The sequence below is a fragment of the Phyllopteryx taeniolatus genome, chromosome 23 (genome assembly GCF_024500385.1).
Source record: "Phyllopteryx taeniolatus isolate TA_2022b chromosome 23, UOR_Ptae_1.2, whole genome shotgun sequence".
Taxonomy (NCBI): domain Eukaryota; kingdom Metazoa; phylum Chordata; class Actinopteri; order Syngnathiformes; family Syngnathidae; genus Phyllopteryx; species Phyllopteryx taeniolatus.
In genome coordinates this window covers 7,847,276-7,865,784 of record NC_084524.1, presented here as the reverse complement: position 1 = coordinate 7,865,784, position 18,509 = coordinate 7,847,276, and the positions used below count along the sequence as shown (strand labels likewise).

The 18,509-nt window shown below is 41.8% G+C and overlaps 3 protein-coding genes and 1 non-coding gene across 6 annotated transcripts in view; 2 read left to right on the top strand and 2 right to left on the bottom strand.

The window, feature by feature from the left end:
• LOC133472573 (oocyte zinc finger protein XlCOF6.1-like) overlaps positions 1-18,509 on the bottom strand; it is a 287,199-nt gene that overhangs the window by 44,976 nt on the left and 223,714 nt on the right. The gene's annotated exons all lie outside the window — the stretch shown is intronic.
• Positions 1-18,509, top strand: part of LOC133472542 (gastrula zinc finger protein XlCGF57.1-like) — a 125,568-nt gene that overhangs the window by 53,313 nt on the left and 53,746 nt on the right. The window lies entirely within an intron of this gene.
• Positions 7,223-7,294, bottom strand: trnae-cuc (transfer RNA glutamic acid (anticodon CUC)). The gene has a single exon. It is a non-coding gene; the product is annotated as a tRNA-Glu (tRNA).
• LOC133472559 (gastrula zinc finger protein XlCGF57.1-like) lies at positions 13,023-18,331 on the top strand. Of its 3 annotated transcripts, XM_061763576.1 has the most exons (4): positions 13,097-13,410; positions 13,666-13,822; positions 14,987-15,256; positions 17,439-18,331. In XM_061763576.1, the coding sequence occupies exons 2-4, from the start codon at positions 13,696-13,698 to the stop codon at positions 17,450-17,452; spliced, it is 411 nt and encodes a 136-aa protein (XP_061619560.1). In that variant the 5' UTR covers positions 13,097-13,410; positions 13,666-13,695; the 3' UTR covers positions 17,453-18,331. The 3 variants fall into 3 exon arrangements, with proteins under 3 accessions (XP_061619559.1, XP_061619558.1, XP_061619560.1); XM_061763575.1 differs by having other exon boundaries at positions 13,023-13,410; positions 13,675-13,822; positions 14,987-18,331; XM_061763574.1 differs by having other exon boundaries at positions 13,034-13,410; positions 14,987-18,331.

Below are 18,509 nucleotides of genomic sequence, written 5' to 3'. Positions count from 1 at the left end.
GTGATGGTAGTGACTCAGCTTTTAGTATAATGGTATCAGTTACCACCGCGTATCCTGTTTTTGTCTTACCTAGTTCATCTTTTTTCGAAGAACCATCTACATATAGAACCTGTCCATTACTTAATGGTTGATCTTTCAAATCACATCTACATTTAGCAGTTTGTTCAGCCAATTCCTGACAATCATGATGTGTGCCTTCATCAGGTAAGGGTATTAGTGTGGCTGGATTTAAGGTTGTGCATCGCTCAATAGTCAAATGTGGTTGTGACAGCAAAATGGCCATGCAAGATAAATGCCTTGCAGGTGATAAAAATGCCATATTGGTTTGCAATAGTAGAGCAGACACTGTATGCGGCACTTTAAGAGTTAATGGATGAAATAACACTATTATGGAACTGCTTTCTATTGCCATGGAAGCTGCCACAACTGCTCTGACACAATGAGGTAATGCACATGTCACGTTGTCTAATTTAGTCGAAAAATAAGCTATTGGTCTTAGCTTATCACCGTATTGTTGTGTAAGTACGGAGGTCATGTAATAGTTTTTACAATCTACCATTTGAATGAATGGTTTATCATAATTTGGACGGGCCAGTGCAGTGCTGGACACCAAATGTTGTTTAATGTCACAGAAGGCCTTTTCTGCCTCTGTATTCCATTGAATAGGTGATGTCATTTTAAGGTTTGTTTCATACATCAATTTTGACAATGGTGCAACAATTTCTGCATAGTTTGGAATCCATGCTCTACAATAATTTGTCAGACCTAAAAATGACATCATATGTTTCTTTGTCTGTGGTTTAGGGGCTTTTAAAACTATAGCTTTTCTGTCTTCTAATATAGTCCTTCCTCCTTCACTTAAATTATGGCCTAGATATTTGACTTGTTTTTTACACCATTGTAATTTATTTTTGTTAACTTTATGTCCCTCTTCTGCTAGATGATGCAGTAAGGCCAATGAATCTTTGATGCATGTGTCTTTATCTAGAGATGCCAGCAGCACGTCATCCACATAAAGTAAAATTTGGCTCCCTCCTGGGGGAGTGAATTTAGACATGCTTGTTTTCATTATTTGTGAATAAATGGTTGGACTTTCACAGTAACCTTGTGGCAATCTAGTAAATGTGTATTTTTTCCCTTCAAATGTGAATGCAAACCAAAATTGACTTTTCTTTTCTACTGGTATAGAAAAGAAAGCATTACTTATGTCTACCACTGTAAACACTTTAGCGCTTGGTTTCAATGAATTTAACAATGTGTGTGGATCTGGTACGCATGCTGCTCTCTGAATTACTGCAGAATTTACTGCCTGTAAACCTTACACCATTCGCCAACCAATTGAAGGTGGGGCCTTTTTTACTGGAAAAATGGGTGTGTTACATGGTGAATCTGGACAATCCACTATAACTCCTGCCTTAATTAGTGCTTCAATTACTGGTTTGATTCCTTCATGTGCATCTGGTTTTAACGGATATTGACGAATCCCTGGTCTATATTCTGTTTTGGGTTTAATTTGTACTGGTAAAGCCCCTTTAATAAGGCCTATATCAAATGGTCCCGTGGACCATAATTCTTTGGGGACTTTTTTCAATGTTTCTTCATCAATTTCAGTGAGAATCATTTGGTCTAATCAAACAGGTTGCATGTGTTTCCCTTCATCAACCTGTATTGTCCAAAACACCGCCTTTCTAATTAGACCAGTTGATGCACTGTATTCCAGTTTGTTTTCTATTTCTATTTGCTGCCAATCATCTGTCTCTTGTCCTTGTTTTACTAATGTTCCCATATGTTTCCATTGTGACTCATAATCTTTGCACAACGAAACATGTGGGACACTTGTATTTTTATACAGTTCCTTTAATTTGTCTGGTAAAATAATTCCTGCCGCGACTTTTGCTTCATTATCTGAGTATAGATAATCTACAGTAATCTCATTAGGTGTCGCATGTCGTAACTTGTTTTCATATTCTAGGTCTGGCCCTTGTGTGTTATTGTACCACAGAATTATATGCAGCTGATAACATTGTTTTTTATCTTCTAATTCTGTGATAAGCTGCAAGGCTGCAGACACTAGGGCCTTCCCCATGTTTAACGGTGGTTTGTTTGTGATATCGATTGTGTAATAGAATGTATTTTCTTTGTTTTCCAGTGTTAAATAGAGGTCTTCTCTCTTTAATTCATGTTTTTGTTTCACTACAATATTTCCATTTGATGATGGAATGAGTACAAGTCCTAATTGGAATAAGCCATCTCTTCCCAACAAATTCACAGGGCACTCCGGGACTTCGAAAATGGGCATTCTACAAGTTTTTCCCTGTGGGTCTCTAATCCACACAGGCTCAAGTTCCATGGCAAAAGTAATTTGCCCATTTGCAGATCTCACTAGTGCTTTATGTCCCGATAATCTGGAACCTGGAATCTTTTCCCGACATGCAGTCCTACATGCCCCTGTATCGCAAAGAAATGTCATTTGTTTACCATTTACTGATAAAGTTATTTCAGGTTTTTCAGTGTCCAAACTCAGAATGTCCTGTAAATTGAAATCCACCTCCTCATTCTCTGTAATGTTTACACAGGAGGATTTGTTGAGTTGGGAAGCAGGCTGGCTTAGTCATGCAGTAGTTTGTCCGTATTCTCTTTTCTTTTTATTAGGGCAATCACGCGCAATGTGGCCTTTGTTTCCACAGCACCAACAGATGTTCTTATCACAATAATTTCGATTTCTATCATTTCTTACTCTCCAACGGCCTCTGCCGCGTCCCCTAAAATTATCTCTTTCTCTGCCTTGATAGTATATTTCTGCTCTTTCGTCGAGGAAGACATCAATTTTTTTTTTCTTCTTTTTCTCTAACACTCTCTCTGCGTGGAGGGCATGATTAACATATTCCTCCAGTGGGCCAGTTGCTAGGTTTATCCAATGTTTATCTACCCATCTGTTAATGTGTTCTTTTGAATTCGCATGTAAAGCATTTTTTAACTGCTGTTGGTAAGGGCCCTGAGGACTAGCATCCTCATTCAAGCCGCTGTTTGCTTTAAAACAAGCAGTCATTCTAACTCTATATTCTTCAAAAAGTTCGTCATCCTTTTGTTTCACCCTATTAATTTCCGTGTAATTTGCTCTTTTGCGGAACCTGGCTGTGGTTCTCTCTATCAAACCCCTAACTCTATATTGTAATTCTTTGTCATCATGTGGCATTATAACACCATGGTGCTTTGGGTCCCAATCCCCTCGGCAAAGATGCCAATCAGGCCCCATTGCCGTCATCCAAACTTGTTGAGTCTCTGTCCCATTTAAATGATAAGATTGTCTAAGATTTTCTATTTCCTCAACAAACTGGACAATGTCTACTTTGTAAGGTGTGATGCCGGCTACGGCCTTTTTCACATCCTCATTTGTCCAGGTCCTATAGACCAAAAGAGTTTCTCTGCGATCTTCTTGTACATTCGGATTTGCCACTTCAATCATCGGAAATAAATCCATATCTCCCTCGTCTGAGGTTATATTTGTTATTTTGGGAGTGGGAGAAAATGTTTCTCCCAAATTTCTAGACCAATTCATTTGTACCCCTCCCGATCGTAAAATTCGTTGTGTTTGTGCCTCTTGAGTTGGAGGATTTTCATGAGGTGGCAAAACCGGGTACAATGGTGCTGATGCTTTTGTTTCCTTACTTTTTTTACAACTTTCTTCAATTATCTTTTTCTCGCTTGTTCTTATTATTGGTCCTGTCTCGTCATCTTCCTGTCTTTGAAACAACATATTTTTATGTCTACCTTCCTGCTCTTTTTGTTCATTTGTTAAGTGTTTCTTATTCTCCCTTCCTTTTTCTCTTTTTGACGCCATGTTTAACCAGAAGAGTAAGTCGTCAAATCCATCTTTTTGTATTTGTGATATATCATTTTTGTGTCGACACTTTATTTCGTTTTGAAGTTTCACTATTTTTTGCGAATTTAGCTGGCCAGCGAAACCGTATTTGGTTATCCATGTGTTTAAATGTTCTATTTTGGAAGGGTTTTGGAGTTGAACATATTTCCAATCTTTACATGTTAGGCCTATTTTTGGATCCGGTTTATTGTTGTTATTTCCCATTTTTGTGAATTTGGAAGTCAGTTCATTTGCACCTAGAGTGACCTAAATACTGACTTTATTCAAAAATGACAGGGTGACAATTAATGTCTGAGTTTTGGTAATTCTCAAGCTTCTACCCTAATTGGGGCGGAGAATTCTTGCCTTTGCTTCCAAACTCAGTTGTCACTTACAATCCTGTCTTATAAATTCATACTTTTACACATACACACGATATTAATAACGTTTTTATAAACACACGAAAACACGGAAACACAGAAACACAGAAATACAGAAATACGGAATTTAAGTACGTACAGGACTCCGCCGTCCCCACGGATTTTATCGGATTCCGTCCTCCATCTTTAGTACTTGCCAGTGACTAGTATTACACAAGGTTTATTCTGCCGCAGACTTCTTCGTCGCGCAATTCATTCACTCTTTTATTCCTTTTTCCTAAAAAAATTTTAAAAAATTTAACTCACCAAAGTCGTCTTCAATCCTGTGGATTGTCGTCAACCTCCAGATCCCAGTTGAGGAGGACGAAGACCAGTCCCGTAAAAGGGTCTTACTTGCCGTGGCCACGGTCTCTTAACTGGAAGTCGGCTCCACAACTGGAATCCTCGGGTGTGTTGACATCCGGCTCGAAGGACCAATTTAATGTTGGATTTATCTTACCCAACATTATAAAAAATAGACACAAAAGGAATGAAGACGCTGGTTTCTTTTTCTCATGAGGAGGGCGTATGGGAGATTGTTCAGATCACAGCCTCTCAACACGCTCTAAACAATCCCCCCCCTTGCTCCTGCTTTTATTTGAAATAGGAGGGATTTACAAATCATAATGTTCTAAGCAATAAGACACAACACAAAATATTTGATTATAAGAGGGTTTTTTCCAGACATAGTGTTCTAAGTAATAAGACACAACACATAATATTGAACCAACACCTGTCACGACCCGACCACATCCGATCACGTCCTTGGTTCAGGCGCCCTTCCATCGGATGATGCTGAGTCTTCTTTTTGAAGGCGAGACATCTAAAATTGTCCATTATACTAATGCAAGCTAAGCAAATAAATGATAACTTCTACAATTTATCTAACAGTTACCATCGAGAGCTCTCAACGTGTGGTTGTTCTTCATTCTGTTGTTGTGTGTTGCCAACATGGAAAGTAATGACACCAAAGAGCATCTATCTGTGTCACAAAGATCTAGCGTAACGCATCAAAAACATCAAATTTAGCAGAGAAACTGGCTTTCTTAATTCAGTGGCCAGAAAAGGATTGCTTACGAAGCAATATGCCAACTGTATTCAAACAATCCTACCCTAAGTGCACCAGCATAATTGACTGTTTTGAAGTATTTACAGTATTCAAAGTCCTGGTCCATAAACAGGATATGAACAGACGTGGTCTGACTGTAAGCATCACAATACACACACCAACCGGTGTGGTTTCATTTGTATCAAAAGCTTTTGGTGGGAGGACATCTGGCAAGGTGGTGACACAACGGAGTGGTTATCTTGAAAAATTCCAGTGGCAGGCTGAGTTTGGGACCTGGACCTTCAGTGACCTAATCCACCTCTTAAAAACACCGTCACGTGGCAAAAATAATGTACAAAAATGCTACACATGGAACTCTGTGTGGCATAAAAGAAGAGACAGAGGCTTTCCCCATATTTGAGGATGAATGCCATTATTACTGAAGCAAGAAACACAGTTACCTTTACATTCCAATCCGTCACCTCCAAACCGCCAAAGAGGTTGTCGTGTATACAACGCAATATAACTGTTCACAATCAATATTTATCTCATAACATGACAAAAACGTTAAACGTTGTTTTTGTGTTGTTTTATAATCAGGGCAGGAAGCCTGTTTCTGCCAATTCGCCTAGCCAGTGATTAATTTTATTTATTTTTTTACTGCGAGAAAACATTTTCCGCCAGTGGGATTACAAAAAAATGCTAGTGATCTTCCATGTGTAGTGCCAAAGCCACGAGTTGGAAGGAGGCGAGACAGCTTTGCAGTTCTTTACGGAATAGATGTCATTATTGAAGACTACTTCAGGCGTGGATTCACAAACTGTGAAATATTAGAGAAACAGTTTTTCTGGAGGACTCTCATAGTATCCAAGTCAGCCCCCGGACCTGGGAAGGAAAGCTACAGAAGAACCAGTTGTGGAGGAGATGAAACAAGATGGATGACGCTCAAGTGCAGGCTTCATCGACCATCAGTTGCAAACGTCTGGCAAGCAACGGCTACAGATGAATCACCAAAAATTTTGGACAGCCGGGCCAGCGTCAGGCAGCGGCGTGCAGGCGGGGGAGGGACTTAAGTCAACTGAATACACTGCTGGACTGAAGAACTGATGAGTGATTCATTCATTGATCTTCGTTTGCGATCCGTAAGACACGACTGATTCGTTCATGAATCACTCGTTGAAACTTCATTTGTGATCCGCTAAGGAGCGATGTACTCATATGATGAGTGTTCATGAAAACAAGCACACATATTTAAAATAAATGGAAATTAATTATAAATGTATATACGTGCCCATCACGATTGCATAATGAGCGTGTGGTTGTTCTTCAGTTGTTTCAGCCTCCAACAGGTAAGGCCCCTCCCCCTCTTCTCTGGTAGGCTACGTGCGTGATGACCACCCGCGATCAAACGCCCACGAGTGACGCAAAGCGACAAGTCGCTGTAGCATCCTGTGTGAATGCGGCATAAGTCGCAGTTTTGTAGTGGCTGTCATGTTCCCTTCATATGAAAACGATCCATGGGTAGAAACAAAACTGTTTTTTTTCTTTTCTAATCTGACATAAAAAACTAAGGGGAGATTATTTACGCAAATATATCTGCGATTTACGTTTGTCAGATCCACAAATATACCTGCGATTTACTCGTTTTTTTTCTTTGAATTGTGTTGTGTGTGCATTTGTCATGACTTATCATTTGAAAATATTAAATTGCTTGGTTGGCCGGTCTGTCAAAAACTCCATGTCCACTGCATTTATCTGGGATTGGGACCAGCCGACAGTTTGCACTGGCTTGTGCCCCCCATTGGGCTGCATTAAGAGAGGATCAAACCCAGGTCAATGCAAATCATAGTCAATGTTGAACAACACATGACCAAACAGGTTTAAGGATGAATCTTCCCTGACCGGGAATCGAACCCGGGCCACAGCTGTGAGAGCGCCGAATCCTAACCACTAGATCACCAGGGACTTCTGGTGCAGCCAACAATTGTTAATCTAGACAAAGACAATCCCTGTGTGTGTGTGTGTGTGTGTGTGTGTGTGTGTGTGTGTGTGTGTGTGTGTGTGTGTGTGTGTGTGTGTGTGTGTGTGTGTGTGTGTGTGTGTGTGTGTGTGTGCGTGCGCGCGTGTTCTTCTTTTCCTTTGGGCTTGTCCCTTTAGGGGTCGCCACAGCGCGTCATCCTTTTCCATGGAAGCCTATCTCCTGCATCCTCCTCTCGAACACCAACTGCCATCATGTCTTCCCTCACGACATCCATCAACCTTCTCTTTGGTCTTCCTCTCGCTCTCTTGCCTGGCAGCTCCATCCTCGTCATCCTTCTACAAATATACTCTCTCTCTCTCCTCTGGACGTGTCCAAACCATCGAAGTCTGCTCTCTCTAACTTTGTCTCCAAATAAGTCAGGAGATTAGCTCAAATGCTAACAGTTAGTATGGTATTTGAAGTTGGAATGGGAAATGAATGATGTGACAGTGTTAAATGTGGGAATTGTTGAAGGCCCATTCATTCTCAATAGAAGTTTATCCGTAGGTTTTGGGGAATTGCGTCATGATGGTAACGTAGAATTTAAAATAAAGAAGGTCTGATTAAAGACCTCATTTGTGGGTAGAAAATTGTTGTTTACGTTACTTTATGTTTGCACGTGTGTGCAGAATTTAATAGCATTTATAATTATTATTACTATTATTATATCTTTTGCCATTTTAACAGCCTTTTCTGCCAGCGAGTTTAATTTGCTTCTGAAATGGAGCAGCTGAATATTTGAAGCTGAAATGTTATCCAAATATTTTGATTTTAAAATTAAAATTAAAATTGAGTGTAAAAAAAAAATTGTAATTCAAATTGAGAATCTGATGGCACAGATATACTTCCACACCTAAATTTCCTCCAACACACACCTCGATTGACAAATCAGCCATTTAACAATTTCTGTCATGTTGTCTGTGGTGTGCTCCAATAATCTGAAATGCACAACAACATACAGAAGGATTGTGTTCCACCACGGGTCTGGAAACAAATCTGTAGAATGGCGATGTCGTCCATGAGGGACTGGCTTTGGAAAATACTTTTTGCTGTCTGGGCAACCCACCTTTCTACAAAAAAAAACATGACATCGGGTAAGACGTTTGTTTTTATTTGCGATTGTTTCCTTGTTCCTGAGTCAGAGTGCTTCTTGATTGGCTACATTCTGTTTCAATTCACAATTCACGACGTCATGACTGGGGGAGACGTTGGCTTCTACACGTGGAGATTTTGTAAGAGTCGTAAATATTTTTTGGCCCTGACCCATATCGGTCCCTATATTCTGAACAAATCCACTCTGAACACATCTCAGATGTAAAGCAAATGTATTTATATAGTGCATTTCACACACAAGGTAACTAAATGTTCTTTACATGATGATAGGCATTTCAAAACAAAGAAAAAAGAAATCTTATAAATATTTAAAACAAAGAGGGAAAAAATAAAGTACAATTAAAACAGCGTACGTTCTACTGTTTCCTCTTGACATTATCTCATAGGATAATCTTTTAAAACATAATCCAGTCTGGTGTTTGAGGTCCTCGGTCGGGGACAGGGCAAAACTGGGAAGAAAACCAACCTGATTGTCTTGTGTGTACCAGGCCTGACATGATCTTTTCTTCACCTCAAGTATTGTCTTCATTTCCCAAATTCTTCATTGAAATGATCACCTATACCGATACCTCACCTTGTGTTAATTTGCAACCTAATGAAAACTCAATTTAAATGGTGCTGCCCCACCATCGCAAACGTCCGGCTGTTCTGCCCACACGGTTCGTTTGAACTGCCCCGTTATTACCCACAGCCCCCCGACAGGCCTGTCGTACTCCAAATTGTGAAGGGCGACATTGAAAAATAGAGGCGGACCGCGATTAGTGAACCGCGATACAGCGGGGGTTTACTGTACTCGGTTACTTCCCACCATTGCAATCACATTTTCAGACTGAAGACTGATTTCAATTGGCATGAACAAATGTTTACTCAACCAGCCTTCTTCTTCTTTTCCTTTGGGCTTGTCCCGTTAGGGGTCGCCACAGCGCGTCATCCTTTTCCATGCAAGCCTATCTCCTGCATCCTCCTCTCGAACACCAACTGCCATCATGTCTTCCCTCACGACATCCATCAACCTTCTCTTTGGTCTTCCTCTAGCTCTCTTGCCTGGCAGCTCCATCCTCATCATCCTTCTACCAATATACTCACTCTCTCTCCTCTGGACGTGTCCAAACCATTGAAGTCTGCTCTCTCTAACTTTGTCTCCAAAACATCGAACCTTGGCTGTCCCTCTGATGAGCTCATTTCTAATTTTATCCAACCTGGTCACTCCGAGAGCGAACCTCAACATCTTCATTTCCGCCACCTCCAGCTCTGCTTCCTGTTTTCTCTTCAGTGCCACTGTCTCTAATCCATACATCATGGCTGGCCTCACCACTGTTTTATAAACTTTGCCCTTCATCCTAGCAGAGACTCTTCTGTCACATAACACACCTGACACCTTCCTCCACCCGTTCCAACCTGCTTGGACCCGTTTCTTCACTTCCTGACCACACTCACCGTTGCTCTGGACGGTTGACCCCAAGTATTTAAAGTCCTCCACCCTTGTTATCTCTTCTCCCTGTAGCCTCATTCTTCCCCCACCACCCCTCTCATTCATGCACATATATTCTGTTTTACTTCGGCTAATCTTCATTCCTCTTCTTTCCAGTGCATGCCTCCATCTTTCTAACAGTTCCTCCAGCTGCTCCCTGCTTTCACTGCAGATCACAATGTCATCTGCAAACATCATGGTCCACGGGGATTCCAGTCTAACCTCATCTGTCAGCCTATCCATCACCACTGCAAAAAGGAAGGGGCTCAGGGCTGATCCCTGATGCACGTCCACCTTAAATTCTTCTGTCACACCGACAGCACACCTCACCGCTGTTCTGCTGCCCTCGTACATGTCCTGTATAATTCTAACATACGTCTCTGCCACTCCAGACTTCCGCATGCAGTACCACAGTTCCTCTCTGGGTACTCTGTCATAGGCTTTCTCTAGATCTACAAAGACACAATGTAGCTCCTTCTGACCTTCTCTGTACTTTTCCATCAACATCCTCAAGGCAAATAATGCATCTGTGGTACTCTTTCTAGGCATGAAACCATACTGTTGCTCGCAAATACTCACTTCTGTCCTGAGTCGAGCCTCCACTACTCTTTCCCATAACTTCATTGTGTGGCTCATCAACTTTATTCCTCTATAGTTGCCACAGCTCTGCACATCACCTTTGTTCTTAAAAATGGGCACTAGTACACTTTTCCTCCATTCCTCAGGCATCTTCTCACGCGCTAGAATTCTATTGAACAAGCTGGTCAAAAACTCCACAGCCATCTCTTTTACATGCTTCCATACCTCCACAGGAATGTCATCAGGACCAACTGCCTTTCCATTTTTCATTCTCTTTAATGCCTTTCTAACTTCCCCCTTACTAATCATTGCCACTTCCTGGTCCACCACACTTGCTTCTTCTACTCTCCCTTCTCGATCATTTTCCTCATTCATCAACTCCTCGAAGTATTCTTTCCATCTAGCTAGCACACTGCTGGCACCAGTCAACATATTTCCATCTCTATCCTTAATCACCCTAACCTGCTGCACATCCTTCCCATCACTATCCCTCTGTCTGGCCAGCCTGTATAGATCCTTTTCTCCTTCTTTAGTGTCCAACCTGCCATACATGTCATCATATGCCTCTTGTTTTGCCTTTGCCACCTCTACCTTTGCCCTGTGTCGCATCCATCCATCCATCCATTTTCTGAGCCGCTTCTCCTCACTAGGGTCGCGGGCGTGCTGGAGCCTATCCCAGCTGTCATCGGGCACGAGGCGGGGTACACCCTGAACTGGTTGCCAGCCAATCGTAGGGCACATAGCAACAAACAACCATTCGCACTCACAGTCATGCCTACGGGCAATTTAGAGTCTCCAATTCATGCATGTTTTTGGGATGTGGGAGGAAACCGGAGTGCCCGGAGAAAACCCACGCAGGCACGGGGAGAACATGCAAACTCCACACAGGCGGGGCCGGGGATTGAACCCGGGTCCTCAGAACTGTGAGGCTGACCCTCTAACCAGTCGTCCACCGTGCCGCTGCCCTGTGTCGCATCTCAATGTATTCCTTTCGCCTCTCCTCGGTCCTCTCAGTGTCCCACTTCTTCTTAGCTAACCTTTTTCCTTGTATGATTTCCTGTACTGTGAGGTTCCACCACCAAGTCTCCTTCTCTCCTTTCCTGCCAGAAGATACACCAAGTACTCTCCTGCCTTCTTCTCTGATCACCTTGGCTGCAGTGGTGCAGTCTTCTGGTAGCTCCTCCCGTCCACCGAGAGCCTGCCTCACCTCTTCCCGAAAAGCTGCACAACACTCGTCCTGTCTCAGCATCCACCACATGGTTCTCTTCTCTGCCTTTGTCTTCCTAATCTTCCTCCCCACCACCAGAGTCATCTTACACACCCCCATCCTATGCTGTCTAGCCACACTCTCCCCTACCACTACCTTACAGTCAGTAACCTCCTTCAGATGACATCATCTGCACAAGATGTAATCCACCTGCGTGCGTCGACCTCCGCTCTTGTAGGTCACCCTATGTTCGTGCCTCTTCTGGAAAAATGTGTTCACGACAGCCATTTGCATCCTTGTTGAAAAGTCTACCACCATCTGTCCCTCCAAGTTCCTTTCCTGGATGCCGTACTTACCCATCACTTCTTCATCACCCCTATGTCCTTCACCAACATGTCCATTACAATCTGCACCAATTACGACTCTCTCTCTGTCTGGGATGCTCAGAACTACTTCGTCTCGCTCCTTCCAGAATTTGTCTTTCACCTCTAGGTCACATCCTACCTGTGGGGCATAGCCACTAATCACATTACACATAACACCCTCAATTTCAAATTTCAGCCTCATCACTCGATCTGATACTCTTTTCACCTCCAAGACGTTCTTAGCCAACTCTTCTTTTAAAATAACCCTGACTCCATTTCTCTTCCCATCTACACCATGGTAAAATAATTTAAACCCTGCCCCTAAACTTCTAGACTTACTGCCTTTCCACCTGGTCTCCTGGACACACAATATATCAACCTTTCTCCGAATCATCATGTCAACCAACTCCCGAGATTTTCCTGTCATTTCATTGCTGCTGATAGCTGTGTAGGCTTTGACTGACACTTATTAGCTTAGGCCTACTTGCATTCAATGTCTCAATGACAATGACTTGGAGCCCAGTTCAGGTGTTTCCCACATCGTAACAATGTTCATTGCACTTTTATTGAGATAATTATCGATACCAATTCTCCAAACATCAATATCTGAATCCTCGGGTTCGGGTTCGAGCGGACCTGGGCAATTCTTTTCACATGAAAAATTCTAATCAAATTTATAAAAAAAAGATATACTTGCAGTCATGTGGGCAGATTTCAAACAAACTAGAATTTTTAATCTATCTCAAGATCAGAATGACCCTTGCTGGTTGTAGTCCTGGCATAGTTTACTTTCTCTCATATATATATATATATATATATATATATATATATATATATATATATATATATATATATATATATATATATATATATATATATTTAATATTATTATTTTAAATCCGAAGCATTGACGTCCCTGTCGGGCGATTTTATTTTGAAGGTGCCGCTCGTTGGCGGCTTATTACCGTAATGCCGAGTATGAACAAAATTAGGGGCGGCTGGTTTGACTTCATTTGGCTCGAGTCGGTGGCCTGCCGTAAAGGATCATGGGTAATACATCTCCTTTCCCTTCTCGCCGTGCGGGAGGAGGGACGATCGTGCTTCAGCAAATCTTCCTGAATTTGGACCGAATGTTGCGAATCCTCGACGCTTGACGCCCCTGATCGCGACTTTAGTGGACTAAAACAGCATTCGTGCAATCTTCGTGTCCGGTTGGAGTCGTCGCGTGCACGTTGAAGCTTCTCGGCCTAGCTTAGCTTAGCTTAGCTTGCTAACAAAGAGACACGTTTGTGAGCAAGACTTCGCTAAGCAGAGATCAAGCGTCAGGTAAAGTGTTTTTCTTTCCGCCACCTCCGAGTATCTAATGCGAACACTTAAATGGAGAGAAAATAACACACACGCCAACTACTACATTCTGTAAGCTTTGTCTGAGATTCTAAAATAATATCCTCTAACAATTATTTTCTGAACTGACTTTGGTGCTTTGCCATTTTAACTAACGTACTGTTTAACTCACAATGTCCAAATCGTAATCTTGATGTCATCTGATTTGCACTTGCTCTTCTCATCCCGCCAACGTAGAGCGGAAAGTGTTGCGATCGTCGTGTGAAAATGTGTGCAAGGAGGACAGCAGAGTACGAGGAGGAACTTTGTGGCCCAAAAGAGGAGAAGGAGCCACAACGTCAACTACTGGACGCTGCGTTCAATCTGCAGCCTCGAATTGTGCTACGCAGAGCAGGTGGGTTCACTTCTCTCTCACTGGTTTTATGAAATACATTCTAATTTTAATATTATTCCCGGGTTTTTCTGATGAGCACTGTCTGACGTTACTGTTAAATATATTGTAGAAGTTATCATTTATTTGCTTAGCTTGCATTAGATGACTCAGCAGGAATCATCAGAGAGAAGGACGTGGCCGGGACGTGGCAGGTGTTGGTCCCATGTTTTCCCCTTGAAACCCTCCCCTTAGTGTGTTGTGTCTTGTAGCTTAGTACGTTATGTCTTGTAAACTTTGAAACCTCCCTATTTTCAAATAAATGCAGGAGCGAGGGGGGGGATTGTTTAGAGCGTGTTGAGAGGCTGTGATCTGAACAATCTCCCATACGCCCTCCTCATGAGAAAAAGAAACCAGCGTCTTCATTCCATTTGTGTCTATTTTTTATAATGTTGGGTAAGATAAATCCAACAGTTACATATAATTTTTTTTTATCATATCCAATAGCATGTAGTCTGATGGCATCCCCTCATGATGATGTGGATTGAGGGTTGTAGGCCAAATTTCAGAAGATCTGAAAGGCTTGTGGCCATTGTTGTGTGATCAAAGTGTAACAGTGTTACACAACCTACACGACTTGTTTGGGAAATTGCCAGCAAGATTTTTGCCCTTTTTGTGTCTTGTAGGCGAGTTGAGTTAACATTTGTTCATGCCAAGTCAAATCAGTCTTATCGCGGAGGGTTTACTGTACTTGGCAGTAAACCCTCCGCGATATCGCGGTTCATCTATCGCAGTTTGATTACTGTACATATTATTCTTTACTGTACCTAAGTACATTTTTAGGTGTCTATACTTTTTTTTTTTTTTTTACTGTCAACAATTTACTTTCACGCTTTAAATTTGAAACCTATGATTTCTCTTCCTTACTTTGTCACAAATAGCATTACTTTTTTCAACTTCTATGGATGATGACGTGTCAAAAAAACAAAAAACGGTGCATCCACATTGAAGGGTCGCCCAACTTTGCTGCGTCCCGCTGTTCTGGTATTTTGCGTCAGCCCATTAGTCCCATTAGGCTCTCTGGTTGAAGGCGCTAACGTGTAAACAGGATCGAGGACCAAGGTGGTTGTCAATATTGTAAACAAATTAGATTTGACCCATTTGTGTTTGTCTTCTTTTGTCTTGCAGACGTCAGTGAAAATCTTCATCCTGAGCAGCAGCAGTCAGTGTCCCCTCACATCAAAGAGGAGGAGGAAGAGTTCCTTCACATGAAAGAGGAAGAGCAGGAGGAAATCATCAAGGTTCCATCGACTGGTGTCCCTTTGAAGAGTGAAGATGAAGGTCGAAGTGAGGAGAGACGAGGGGCGGAGCCACCAAACAGCAACAGCTCAAGTGATGGAGACCACTGTGGAGGATCACAAACAGACGGTGATGATGATGTTGATGAACAGTTGGAAGGTGATATGACATGTCACACTGCCAATAAATGCTGGAAATGTTCTAAATGTAGGAAAACCTTTGCTTCTAAGAGCAATTTCAAACAACACATGAAAATACACACTGGTGAGAAACCTTTTGCATGCTCAGTTTGTGGTCAAAGATTCTCCCGAAAGGGAACCTTAAAAATACACACAAGAACGCACACTGGTGAGAAACCTTTTGCATGCTCAGTTTGTGGTCAAGGATTCTCTCACAAGGGACATTTGACACATCACGCAAGAACACACACTGGAGAGAAGCCCTTTGGCTGCTCAGTTTGTGGGCAAAGATTCTCTGAAAAGGGAACTTTACTAAAACACACAAGAACCCACACTGGTGAGAAACCTTTTGGATGCTCAGTTTGTGGTCAAAGATTCACACAGAAGGGAAGCTTAAAAATACACACAAGAACGCACACTGGTGAGAAACCTTTTGCCTGCTCAGTTTGCGGTCAAAGATTCTCCCGAAAGGAAAGCTTAAAAATACACACAAGAACCCACACTGGTGAGAAACCTTTTGGATGCTCAGTTTGTGGTCAAAGATTCACACAGAAGGGATACTTAAAAATGCACACAAGAACCCACACTGGTGAGAAACCTTTTGTATGCTCAGTTTGTGGGAAAAGATTCCCTCACAAGCGACATTTGACAGGTCACACAAGAACACACACTGGAGAGAAGCCCTTTGGCTGCTCAGTTTGTGGGCAAAGATTCTCTGAAAAGGGAACTTTACTAAAACACACAAGAACCCACACTGGTGAGAAACCTTTTTCCTGCTCAGTTTGTGGTCAAAGGTTCTCTGTGAAGAGTAACTTAAAAATACACACAAGAACACACGCCGGTGAGAAGCCTTTTGCATGCTCAGTTTGTGGTCAAAGATTCTCCCAAAAGGGAAGTTTAATAACACACACAAGAACACACACTGGTGAGAAGCCTTTTTCCTGCTCAGGTTGTGGTCAAAGATTCTCTCGTAAGGCTCGGGTTAAGACACACAAGTGTCCTGGTGAGACAAACAGTGATCAAGAAGCTTTTAATGGAAATGTAAATGTTTAATATAAAAGTAATGACTATGTTACTGACATAAATCTACATGCTTGTATTCTGTGTACCAGCTTTTATTGTATGTATCTTCTTCTTGTCCGTATAGTTTCTAAAAGCCCCGTGAGTGTTGAGAATGAACACTGTTGCCAAAATACTTAAAAGGGACAAGTTAAAGGTGGTGGGAAAGAGGGCGGCTGTGGATCAGTAGAGCGGGTCGTCCAGTGACCGAAGGGTCGCCGGTTCGAACCCTGGCTCCGACTGTCCGTATGTGGAAGTGTCCTTGGGCAAGACACCGAACCCTAATTTGCTCCCAGTGAGCCTGGCAGCGCCTTGCACGGCAGCAGCCGCCCAGTGGTCTATGAATATGTGTGTGAATGTGAGGCTTAATAGAGCACTTTGGGCACTGTGATCGTGAAGATGAAGCGTTACATAAGTGCAGTCCATTGGCCATTTAGCAAAAGTGAGAACATGGACACGTATTCCATGGTGCTGGAATTATAAATGTCTACAGGAAAAAAATGCCTCCAAAATAAACTCGGTCGTAATTTGCTAAAATCATTGAGGTTAATTTTTTTCTCCTCCTTAATGTACACACAGCACCCCATATTGACAGAAAAAAGCGGAATTGTTGAAATCTTTGCAGATTTATTAAAAAAGAATAACTGAAATATCACACAGCCATCAGTATTCCGACCCTTTGCTCAGTATTTAGTAGAAGCGCCCTTTTGAGCTAATACAGCCATGAGTCTTTTTGGGAATGATGCAACAAGTTTTTCACACCTGGATTTCCTCATCAAGTCCGATCAGGATAATCTAACAAAGCTGGACTCCGATGAAGGTGGAGAACCATTTGAAGGATGATCAGACGAAATGGACAGCACCCGAGTTCAATATATGAGTGTCACAGCAAAGGGTCAGTTCTTCTTTTTAAATAAATCAGCAAAAATTTCAATATGGGGTGCTGTGTGTACATTAATAAGGAGAAAAATTATGTGATTTTAGCAAATGGTTGCAATATAACACATATAAAGTTTAAGGGGGGTCCGAATACTTTCCGTACCCACTGTATGTGTGTATGTATCGATCAAATATATGTATAGATCACAAATTTGTTTCTGCAGATGGCATTGTGTGACAGATGTGGACTGTCATAATGTCGGACGACCCATAACGAAGGTCTCCTGTCCCGAAACTGCGGCTGATCTGATTTGAGCTTATCTGATCCATAAAAGCTCAAATATTGGGCTGATCATTATAATATTATTATTTATAAAAGTTTGAAGCTGTCATGGGTAGAAATGTCTGCATATATTTTGGTGATGATTGTTGACAGTTGTGGGACATGAAGCCACGTTTCTTGGGTTCATGCATGAGGCTTGCAAGGATGTGGTGCTCGCCCGGCGTGTTTGTGTCATTTTAATGATGTCGTCCGCATCCATCCCAATCCATAAGTTTGCGTTTTTTATTTTTTTTTATTTGTCAAGCACATTAAAGTCGTGATTTGAACATAATTTCGGAGTACGAGCTGTTGTTCATGTGATGCAATGATATATGACAGCAATGTAAGATATCCAACGTAATACCAGCTTGAACAAGGCGGTGTTTGGAAACTCAAGCAATTTCCTGAAAAGTTGTCATTTTGAAGGTGAGGGGATTCCACCTGACAGCTGCGATATACAAATATGACCAATTACTGCCACTTCATAGTATGGTACATTCCTTTTCCCACACCAGCTATGCCAGTGCTTTTCAATTTTCTATTTTGTTGATGAAAAAGGGGTGTTCGAAAGGGGATTAGTTCTTTACCAATTGCTCCAAAATGTATTGATATTATTGGAAATGAGTGCCAGTTTCATTTTCTTGAGCATGCATGCATTTTGTCCAATGTTTTAGTGATGTCAATATCAAATAAGTGAATGATTGATTGAAATAGACTAAAAAAAAACTGACTTTTGGTGCTAAACTGTAACGTGTATATGTGATCCTGAATAAAGTACACTGCTTAAAACATTGAGGGTGACTCCATTTACTTGTACATCAAATCCATTTTCCCCATTAAAAAGTATTGAAATGTCTTTCATGCATTGGAAAGCCTCCAAAAGCAAAATGCTGGCAACACAAAGCAAGAAATGGCCCAAGCGACAAGGCCTAAGTGCGAAAACTGCTCAGGTGGGGCACTGGTACGTCAAGGT